Genomic DNA, 11493 nt, shown 5'->3' with positions numbered 1-11493 from the left:
CCCTCCCTCCCTCCCTCCCTCCCTCCCTCCTTCCCTCCCTCTCTCTCTTTTAAATTAATCATGCTGCAGACAGGGTTTCTTTGAGTAGTCTTGGCTATCCTAGAACTAGGTCTGTCGACCAGGCTGGCCTCTTAACTGAGCACTGGCATTAAAGGCGTGCACCACCACTGCTTGGATTTACTTTTTAATTATGTGTTTGTGTGTGGTTGTATGTTCGAATGTGCAGGTGCCATTGGAGGCCAGACAAAAGTGTTGGGTTTCCTGAAGTTATAAGTGATTGTTGAGCCTCCTGCTAGGAATTTAAGAATTGAACTCTGTTCCTCTTAACTTCTGAGCTGTCTCTTCACCCCACCACCCCACCTACATGCCTGTCTCTGCCTCCTTCGTGCTGGGATTAAAGGCACGTGCCACCAAGTCCAGTTCATTTTTTAAGATAATGATAGTGTGGTATGTTTGAGTGAGAAAACATTCTTGTCACCTCCCTAGAATTTATATATATATAATATATATTATAGAATTTATAATTTTAAATGGAATGAGATGTTTGAGATTTGCTTCAAAATTATCTGGAGGAAAGGGGAGTAGATACGTAATAAATGGAAGCCAGCATGATTGTTGAATTTATAAAGATGATGAGCCATGACATGTGTTTGTTGCCTACAAGAAATTTTTAAGAGGGCCAGGTGTGATTTATGCCTATTAATCTTAGCACTTGGGAGGCTGAGGCAGGAGGATTGTTGTGAGTTCTGGGCCACACTGGGCTACAAAGTAAATTCTAGGATAGTAATAGAATTAGACCATACCTCAAAGCAAAAGTTAAAGTTTTCAGGCTAGATATCTATGACTGTAGATAATCTAAGTGAGTGTGTCATGCCTTTATCTGATAGAGACTTGTTTATTATCTATGTAAAGAAGTGTTTCTAGGAATTTTTAAAATATTTAAAATTATTACATTTATCTTTTCAGTGTTTTGGTTAAATTTACACTTACCGTTCTAGAGGGATATCTTTCTAGAGCTCTTGGTATAGGTATACTAGGCTAGCATTCTACCAATGAGCACCAGACTATCATTTGCTTATTTGGAGAAAGTGTCTCATATAGCCCCAGGCTGCCTTCAGACTCACTTTGTAGTTGAAGATGACCTGAACACCACATCTTCCTACTTCCACCTCCCAAATGCTTGGATTAGAGGCTGTGCCTTGCTTGGCTTAATGTTACAGCTCTAATTACATATCTTAGTAAGGACTTGCTGGGTCGTGTTTATGTAACAGAGTTACATACTTAAGAGCTCATTGCTTGTTTCTGCCCCCGTCTTTTAGAAATGTTAGCCTGACTGGCTGAATAAAATCGGGCCAATCATTAGAAATAGTCTGCTTGTATGCTGCTTCATTCCTTTAATTCTAGCGTTTGGGAGGCAGAGGCAGGTGGATCTCTGAGTTTGAGGCCAGCCTGGCCAGAACTACATAGTGAAACCCTGTTTCAAAGAACAGATAAAAGGGGGCCAGGCCGTGGTGGCGTGCTCACTCAGGAGGCAGAGGCAGGTGAATCCCTTGTGAGTTCGAGGCCAGCCTGGTCTACAAGAGCTAGTTCCAGGATAGCTAGGATTGTTACACAGAGAAGCCCTGTCTCTGTGTTGGTTGGAAAACCAACCAACCAACCAACCAACCAAACAGATAAAAGGAAGTACTGTGCTTAGTTAAGTTGGGTTTATTTTGCTCATAAGGTTTTGCTTTTGTTTTCCCTTTCTTGTGATGCAGGGAATGGAGCCTAGTAGGAAGTGCTTTGTCACTGGGCTACATGCCTAGCCCCTTTCTCCAGTTATTTTGATATTAATGAGGCTTAGCGATGAAAGGGAACTAAATGAGCACTGTTTTTAAAAACAAAATGAGTTTTCTAGAAAATGTAATTGGATATCTAAAATGACTTTAGAATAAAGCTTAATGAGAAGTTAATCTGACAAAAGCCTATCTTTTTCTAAGTAACTGTCTTGTAATTTTTAGGCTGTCACCCTTGACCCAAATTTTCTGGATGCTTATATCAATTTAGGAAATGTCTTGAAAGAGGCACGCATTTTTGACAGGTGAGAATGTTCTGTTTGATGAATTTTCCTGTCTTTTCAGAGTTTGAACTAAAATGTGACAACAGCTTCTTGAAGTACATTTTCCTAGAGTATAGTTTTTCTCTCCTGATAGCTGTTTTCTTCTGTTTTACTTATAGATGTTGGCTGACTTTTCCTTGTTGGTTTTCCTGAATGCTTTTATCCTTCCACTTAGTTCTGTTGAAATTTCCTTTATTGGAAACTGTTAGAAATGATGATTACCTTTTGGGCTAAGTTTTTTTTGTGTGTGTGTATGTTTGTTTTTGATTCAGAAAGCTAAGTAAAACTTGACTTTTAACTGTTTTGTTGAAGAAACTGCTTTTCTAATTGTGTGTGTTTGTGAGAGGGGCTATATGCACATTGGAGTCCATCCAGAAGAAGACATTGGGTGTTCTTCTCAATCCTGTTATTTTGCCACCTTCTGCCTATATGTACATGACCATTAAGCTTGGTAGATGGGGGCAGGAATCCAAACTCAGGTCCTCATAATTACACACCAAGCACTTTGATCACTGATAAGCTTCCCAGCCCCGTGATTTTAAAATTTTATGTATATGGGTGTTTTGCCTGCATGTATGTCTGTGAACTATGTGCAGAAGTTGGAAGAGGTATCAAATCCTCTAGAATTGGAGTTGCAGATGGCTGTTAGCTACCACTTGGGTTCTAGGATTCAAATCACGGTCTTCTGTAAGAGCTGCCAATGGTCTTGTCCTCTGAGCCATTTTTTTTCCAGCACTTGACTTTTAACTTTTTTTTTTTTAAAGATTTTATTTGTATGCAATGTTCTGTCTGCATGACAGAAGAGGACACCAGATCTTACAGGTAGTTGTGAGCTACCATGTGGTTGCTGGGAATTGAACTCAGGACCTCTGGAAGAACAGCCAGTGCTCTTAACCTCTGAGCCATCTCTCCAGCCCCGACTTTTAACTCTTTTTGTCAAAGGAAAATGTACTTCTTAAGTGGGAATAGACAACTGTTTTCCTGTGAAAATGTTTTATAGCCTGGCACTTGGAAGTCTGAAGCAGAAGGACTGCTGTGTGTTCAAGGCCTGACTGGGCTTAGAGCAATACTCTCTCTTAAAAAACTTAACAGGGGCCTGCCTGGCTGTAGTTGCTTTCTCCTGTAATACCAGCTCTTGAGAGGCCAAGGGAAGAAGGGCTTGCTCAGACTTTCAAGCCAGCCTAAGCTATAGGGTAAAACCTTGTCTTAAAAACAAGTGGCTCTTGGTGGCACATGCCTTTAATCCCAGAGACAGGTGGATCTCTGAGTTCAAGGCCAGCCTGGTCCAAAGCTGTACAGAGAAACCCAGTCTCGAAAAACCAAACAACAACAAAAACAAACTGAACCACACACTCAAAAGTGGAGGGCCGAGAAATTTGCTCAGTGGTAGAGCCCTTGTTTAGCATGCACGAGGCCCTAGGTTCAGTTCTTGGCACCCCAAAATATATTTTATAAAGGTGATATTTTTGTTATGCAATAAAATATATCATAAGTTAATTGTTATTAGTTAATGGCATTTTTGGTATAGTATATCTGGAATTAATTGTAACAAAATACACATTCAAGTTAGTTGGATTTGGGCAGGTTCAGTGTGTAAAAGTGCCTGGCATGCAATCGTATTGACCTGAATTTGATCCCTGGAACCCATAATGGAAGGAGAGAACCAACTTCAGAAAGTTGTTTTCTGACTTCCACATGTGTACCATGGTTTTTGCCATTTACCTATCTGTTCATGTCACAGACAAACTTATAATAATAATATATTTAATATTAGTGGCATTTGTGTATATGTGTTTGTATGTTTTTGCTTTTCACAGAGCTGTAGCAGCTTATCTTCGTGCCTTAAGTTTGAGCCCAAATCATGCAGTGGTGCATGGCAACCTGGCTTGTGTGTACTACGAGCAAGGCCTAATAGACTTGGCCATCGATACCTACAGACGAGCTATAGAACTGCAGCCACATTTCCCAGATGCTTACTGCAACCTAGCAAATGCACTCAAAGAGAAGGGCAGCGTAAGGATTTTCAGTCTATTTTTATTTCTTTGTCACATGGTAGAAAAGTCTTCATTGTACAAATTAAGTAATATTGGTTTTCTTTGGAGTTTTGGTTGATGGGAAGGAGAATACTGAAAAGTATCCATTTTTGTGGTGTATTTACCAGCCATTAGGCTCAATGATGCAGTTACTTAAATTACTAGAACATAAGTGGGTTCTCTGATTCTTCTCTGTAGTATCTGAATGATTTGCTTTATTTTCCAGGTTGCTGAAGCAGAAGATTGTTATAACACAGCTCTTCGTCTGTGTCCTACCCATGCAGACTCTTTGAATAACCTCGCCAATATCAAGCGGGAACAGGGCAATATTGAAGAGGCGGTCCGCCTATATCGCAAAGCATTAGAAGTATGTTGAGTACTGTGACTGGGTGTTTAGCCTGTTTGATGGTAGAGGGAAAGCAGTTAAGTTTGCCTGCTGTTCACCTCTTCATTACCTACGTAAGGTCCTATGACAATGCCAGACGTCCCTACATTGAGTTCATTACTTTGTGCATAGATGAGATCTGGACAAAGCCAGCAACTAGTAAACTGAGTAAAGCTATTACAATGAAGGGCTCAGGTCAGTGTCTAGTGATTGGTAGGTGTGGTAGGAGTTTAGAAAAGAGGCTGCATTACTCAGTGTGAGTAACAGGAAGAGAGGCCTACTTCACATTTCAAATGAAGATAGGTATAAAATGGAGGAAGCAATAGAATTTAAGCTACTAGACCCGAAGAATGAGTAAACTTGGAAAAAGAGTTGTGGGAGATAATTTGGAGATTCTGCTATTTAATGTCAGCTGTGATCGTGACTCTCTAGGTCTTCCCAGAGTTTGCTGCTGCACATTCCAACTTAGCAAGTGTACTGCAACAACAGGGGAAGCTGCAGGAAGCACTGATGCATTATAAGGAAGCCATACGGTAAGAAGTTTATAGCTTCTTTTTTCTATTTTCAGTTTTGAGATTATAGTATAATTACATCATTTCCCCTTCCCTTCCCTGCAAAACCTTCCCATATACTTCTCCTTGCTCTCAAATTCATGACTTCCTCTTCCATTAATTCTTGCGAGATGTATATGTGTATATATATATATATATATGTATTTATATGCAGATATGTTTCTAAGCATAATTTGTTATGTATAATGTTACTCAGATGTATATTTTCAGGTCTGACCATTTGGGGTTGAATAACCAATGAGTGTACTCTTCCCTGGGGAAGAATATTTCTCCTGCTCTCAGCATTCCTTAGTTGCCTGTAGTTCTTTGTGTTGGACTGAGGCTTCATGGGCTTGCCCTAATCCACTTCAGCATCCTATCCCCTCCCCTCCCCTCTCCTCTGTTCTCTTCTTTCCTCTCCTCTGCTCTCTTTCCTCCCCTCCCCCCCCCCCCTTTCCTCTTGTTTTTTGAGACAGGCTTTCTCTGTGTAACAGCCCTAGCTGTCCTGGAACTCACTCTGTAGACCATGCTGGCCTTGAACTCAGATCTGCCTGCCTCTGCCTCCCAAGTGCTGCCACCACCACTTGACAAAAGATTTATTTTGTGTATGTGAGTGCTCTGTTTGCATATCTAGCCTTATGCCAGAAGAGGGCATCAGATTCTACTATAGATGGTTGTGCGCCACCATGTGGTTGCTGGGAATTAAACTCAGGACCTCTGGAAGAGCAGCCAGTGCTCTTAACTCCTGAGCCGTCTCTCCAGCCCCTCAATGCCTGGTTTCTGTAGTACATGTAGATACCTGCTACAGAGGCTAGAAGAGGGCATTAGAAACCTTGGAGCTGGAGTAAAGGTAGTTGTGAGCTGCACTATGTAGGTTCTGGAAAAAAAAAAAAAACTCAGGTCCCCTGGAAGATCAGTCAGTACTCTTAAGTGTTGAGCCACCTCTCTAGCCCTTTGTTATTTATTTATTTACTTAGTTATTTTTAAGTTTTTTGAGACAGGGTCTCTACATAGCCCTGACTGTCCTAGAACTCACTCGTTCTGTAGACCAGGTTGGCCTAGAACTCACAGAAATCCTTCTACCTCTACCTCCCAAGTACTGGGATTAAAGGTGTGTATAATTTAATGTCCCTATTCATTCATGCATCCATATCCATTCATCTACCCATTGATTCCTTCCTTCCTATCTGTCTGTCTGTCTATTTATTGATTTATTTTTGAGACAGGGTTTGTCTATGTAACAGCCCTGGCTGTCCTGAAAGTAGCTCTTGTAGACCAGGCTGTTCTCAAACTCAGAGATTTGCCTGCCTCTACTTTCCAGGTGCTGGGATTAAAAGTGCGCCACCACCGCCTGGCTCCTGGTTTACATTATTTAATATATTTTATTTATTTTGTGTTCATGGAAGCAATGTGGGCATATATTGTGGTACCCATGTGAAGGTCAGAGAACAATTTACTGGCATTGTTTCTATCCTTTGTTATAGGTTCTGGGGTTTGAACTCATGTCAGGCTTGATTGCAGGTATCTTTACCTGCTGAGCCATTTCTTTTGTGGTTTAAAATTTTATTGTCATCTTTGAAAAAGATTTGTTTTACTTTTTTGTTCTTTTGTTTTTCAAGACGGGGTTTCTTCTGTGTAGCCCTGGCTGTCCTAGAACTTACTCTGTGGGCTGGAGAGATGGCTCAGAGGTTAAGAACATTGCCTGCTCTTCCAAAGGTCCTGAGTTCAATTCCCAGCAACCCCATGGTGGCTCACAACCATCTGTAATGAGGTCTGGTCCCCTCTACTGGCTTGCAGGCATACATATAGACAGAAAATTGTATACAAAATAAATATTTAAAAAAAAAAGAACTTACTCTGTAAAGTAGGCTCACCTTGAACTCAGAGATCTGCCTGTCTGCTTTCTGAGTGCTGAGATTAGGCTTATTTTACTTTTAAGTATGTATATAAAAATCCCTTCAGAATTCAGAAGGTGTTAGATTCTCTGTAGCTGGACATTGTTGTTGGGAAGAGAACTCAGTTCTAAAAGAATACTAAGAGCTCTTAACTGCTGAGTCTCAACTATTAAATAATGTATTGTTATTTAATAATTTATTCTTATTAATTAATAATTAAAGGTTGGCGTTTGGCAGCTGCTGAAATGATTCCCTGCCTTTGGGATTCAAGCTAGGCCTCATGCTTGGTAGGCAAGTACTGTGCCACCAAAACCACATCAAACCCCCTTCCTCCTCCAATGCTTTAACAACAACAAGGATTTTACACGAGATAATCAAACCCTTGTCTTTTCCTTCAGAATCAGTCCTACATTTGCTGATGCTTACTCTAACATGGGAAACACTCTAAAGGAGATGCAGGATGTTCAGGGAGCCTTGCAGTGTTATACTCGTGCCATCCAGATTAATCCTGCCTTTGCAGATGCACACAGCAATCTGGCTTCCATTCACAAGGTAATGCTGCTTATTGTGACATGGGCACCTTAGCACTGAAGTTTCATTATAGGAAACTCCTTACAAGCTTGCTTTCTTTCCAGGATTCAGGGAATATCCCAGAAGCAATAGCTTCTTACCGCACAGCTCTGAAACTTAAGCCTGATTTTCCTGATGCCTATTGTAATTTGGCTCATTGCCTACAGGTAAGGAACAATAGTCTAGTGTTTTTCTTTCTGTATTGTTACCACTTTTTAATTTTTATGTGCCATAATAATGCAAGCCTGGCTGGAGATTGTTGTTTTTTAGCAAGTGGAGGTCAGAGGGCAGTTTTCAGGAGTCATTTCTCTCATAACACGTGGGTCCCAGGCATTAACTCCAATTGTCTGGCTTGCCTTTTATTTTTGTCTTTTATTCACTGAGCCAGCCCCAAGATCATATTTTTAGTAGGTTATCTAACACTTTTAGGAAGTCAAATATTTGCAAAATAAATCCTTTGGTAGGTTTTCTGGGTGATCATTTCTTTTTGCTTCCTCTAGATTGTCTGTGATTGGACAGACTATGATGAGCGAATGAAGAAATTGGTTAGTATTGTAGCTGAGCAGCTAGAGAAGAATAGGCTGCCTTCTGTGCATCCTCATCACAGCATGCTGTACCCTCTTTCTCATGGCTTCAGGAAGGCTATTGCAGAGAGGCATGGGAATCTCTGCTTGGATAAGGTGACTTGTCCTTTCATTTTTTCTGTTACAAACTCAAATGTAAATAAAAACATTATACAAAAACATACAATATGGTTTTGCCAATCAACATGTGGTCAACATCACCCAAGTTAAGAAATAAAGCTTTCTTAGCTATTCCAGAAGTCACTCTCTAATGTGTCCTGTCTTCAACTGAACTCCCTTCAATCCAAAGGATGGGGACTTTTATTTCTTCTTTTTCCCCCTGAAATAGGGTTTCTCTGTAGCTTTGAAGCCTGTCCTGGAACTCTCTCTGTAGACCAGGTTGGTCTCGAACTCACAGAGATCCGCCTGCCTCTGCCTCCCAAGCGCTGGGATTAAAGGCATGTATCACCACTGCCTGGAGAGACTTTTCATTTCAAACTCTGAACAAGTTTAATAGTGGTATTTTTCTTAAGGTGAAACTCACAGCTACACATGATGATGCAAACCTATAATCCCAGTTGAGATTATAAATCTATAATCTCAACAAAAACCTCCACCTAATGAGAACATCTAAAAGCCAAACTAAACGCAACAACAACAAAAGCCCCAGTAGGGTTTAAATACAGAGTGTATGGTATTATATACTCAACTTTCAGAATTAGAATATGAATTAATAGTTTGGGGTCTGTTCGTTCTAGGAAACAGTGGTAAATTAAGATTTCTTTTTTCTTTTTCTTTTTGTAAATATTTATTTATTATGTATACAGTATTCTGTCTGCGTGTATGCCCACATGCCAGAAGAGGGCACCAGACCTCATTACAGATGGTTGTGAGTCACCATGTGGTTGCTGGGAATTGAACTCGGGACCTTTGGAAGAGCAGGCAATGCTCTTAACCGCTGAGCCATCTCGCCAGCCCTCCTCCTCCTTTTTAAATACAAAAATGCTTCTTTGTCGAATTTCCTAAAATAATCATACTCTATCCATATTTCATGTTGGAGTCTGTTCAGGCATATTTTCTACACTTCAGAACAGGTCAGATATGAAACATGAGCACTATGCAGCCACCATACACAGCTGTTTACCTTCGAAGGCGCCATCAAACTGGCTATATAAGTGAAGTTTGCTGTCTAAAGTTTTTGGTTTTTTGAGACAGGGTTTCTCTGTAGCTTTGGAGCCTATCCTGGAACTAGACCAGGCTGGCCTTGAACTCACAGAGATCAAGTGCTGGGACTTAAGGCGAGCGCCACCACCGCCACCACCGCCCGGCCACTAAAGTTTTTTCATAATTATGGGTCTATATGATTTTAGATTCTACCTTCATTTATTTTACTTAAATTTTTTTTCTTGAGACAGGTCTTATGTATATCAGGTTGGCCTCTATGTAGCTGGGGATTACCTTGAACTTCTGATCCCTTTTGTTTCCACCTCCCAATTGCAGGGGTCACAAGAGTGCACCAACATGTCCATTTATTTTTGTTTGTTCTGTTTTGCTCACTATGTCAGACTGGCTTTCCTGTAACTCAGTGCATAGACCAAGCTGACTTCAAACTCAGCCTTCAAACTATGCCTCACCTCCTAATGGTTGGGATCAATGATGGGTACTATCATGCCTGTTCTTTATGTAGTTCTGGGGACAGAACCCTTAGGGCAATATACATGCTAGTCAAAACACACTACTAATCACAAGTCCCTGTTATCGGTTTTTACTTTTAGATAAAAATTTGCACATGACTTGACTTTGTTAACGACCATTGTATTCTGTTGGTAGATTAATGTCCTTCATAAACCACCATATGAGCATCCAAAAGACTTGAAGCTCAGTGATGGCCGGTTGCGTGTAGGGTATGTGAGTTCTGACTTTGGGAATCACCCTACTTCTCACCTTATGCAGTCTATTCCAGGCATGCACAATCCTGATAAATTTGAGGTAAGAGTAGGTTCTGGTGACTTTCTTCTGTCATCTTTGATGTTAAGCCCAATGTTTTGAGAGGCTTGGGGCCAAGGTTATTAAGTATGCCCTCCTCTGTCTTTTAGGTGTTCTGTTATGCCCTGAGCCCAGATGACGGTACAAACTTCCGAGTGAAGGTCATGGCAGAAGCCAATCATTTCATTGATCTTTCTCAGGTAGGCAAAACACTGATCCTTTTCTTCAGATTTTAAGATTTCATAATTAAGTATATGTGTTTGGTATGGTATGTGGGGATGTGCCTGTATGAAGACAGGTGCCCAAGGAGGCCAGAAGAGAGGGTGTCAGATCGCCCAGACATGGAGTTACAGGGGTGTCACGCAGGTCCTCTGCAAGCACAGCAAGTGCCTTTATGTTTTAAATTTTGAGTAAATTTGAAAAAAAAAAAAACCCTTTTGGTACAAAGTGGGTTTTTTTGTATTAGGAGTTGAATGGAGGGTCTCATGTTTGTAGTTTTTGATGATGGGTATTAAAAGGAGAAACTACTGTATTTGGGAAATTTGCCCTTGTTTCCTTGGTCATTTACATTTATATTTGGCATGATTTAAGTTGTACATAAAATAGAAATGTGATATAACTGTTTTTTTTTTTGTTTGTTTGTTTGTTTTTTTCGAGACAGGGTTTCTCTGTGGCTTTGGAGCCTGTCCTGGAACTAGCTCTGTAGATCAGGCTGGTCTCGAACTCACAGAGATCTGCCTGCCTCTGCCTCCCGAGTGCTGGGATTAAAGGCGTGCGCCACCACCGCCCGGCCAACTCTGTTTGATATATAACTTTTCTAGATACTTTTAATACATACTGAACAAAATCAAGAAGGGTAAATGGCTAAATAGCTAGTTTAAGGACAGACTAGGCTATGTGAGACCCCCCCCATCTCATTTTTTTAAAGGAGGGGGCTGCAGCAAAAAGCCCATCTATTTCTGAGTTTTTGCATTTGTGTGTGTGTATGGTCTTTTTGTTCTTTTGCAATTCACAAAGTGGGCCTTGAACTTTTGTTAATCCTCCTGCTTCAGCCACCATACTCTACTGGTTGTTTGTCTTTGTTTCTATTTTTTTTTCCTCTGTAAATTTTATGATGAGTTAAAGTTGAAACCTATGGGAGAATTAAATTTGCTATGGGTTCTGTTAGTCACATGGGTGACTAGTAAGGAAATATACATATTTAGACATGAATATGAATAAGTATGTCTATGTTTGCATGTAGACACACATCTAAATATAAATAATGGGATTGGGGACATAGCTCAGTTGGTACAGGGCTTGTATATTATACACAAAACTCTGGGTTTGATTCTTAGTACTGTATAAACTGGGTGTTGTGACTCATACCTATAATCTCACCATTTTGGAGGTTGGAGACAGACAGAAGGATC

The 11493-nt window shown here is 40.5% G+C and overlaps 1 protein-coding gene across 3 annotated transcripts in view; it reads left to right on the top strand.

The window, feature by feature from the left end:
* Positions 1-11493, top strand: part of Ogt (O-linked N-acetylglucosamine (GlcNAc) transferase) — a 42405-nt gene that overhangs the window by 17732 nt on the left and 13180 nt on the right. For all 3 annotated transcript variants that reach the window (XR_007588261.1, XM_050119641.1, XM_050119640.1), the window contains exons 6-14: positions 2001-2080; positions 3916-4111; positions 4358-4498; positions 4949-5049; positions 7361-7514; positions 7598-7699; positions 8033-8212; positions 9926-10084; positions 10192-10281. Coding sequence is in view for 2 of the 3 variants with exons in the window: in XM_050119641.1 (XP_049975598.1) it covers positions 2001-2080; positions 3916-4111; positions 4358-4498; positions 4949-5049; positions 7361-7514; positions 7598-7699; positions 8033-8212; positions 9926-10084; positions 10192-10281 (1203 nt within the window). In the remaining variant the exon portion in view is untranslated. The remainder of the gene's footprint in view (positions 1-2000; positions 2081-3915; positions 4112-4357; positions 4499-4948; positions 5050-7360; positions 7515-7597; positions 7700-8032; positions 8213-9925; positions 10085-10191; positions 10282-11493) is intronic.

Source organism: Alexandromys fortis, unplaced genomic scaffold (genome assembly GCF_014885135.2).
Source record: "Alexandromys fortis isolate MF-2015 unplaced genomic scaffold, M_Fortis_MF-2015_v1.1 scaffold_155, whole genome shotgun sequence".
Taxonomy (NCBI): domain Eukaryota; kingdom Metazoa; phylum Chordata; class Mammalia; order Rodentia; family Cricetidae; genus Alexandromys; species Alexandromys fortis.
Note: the sequence above shows the minus strand (reverse complement) of the source record. Positions and strands in the feature narration are given on the sequence as shown.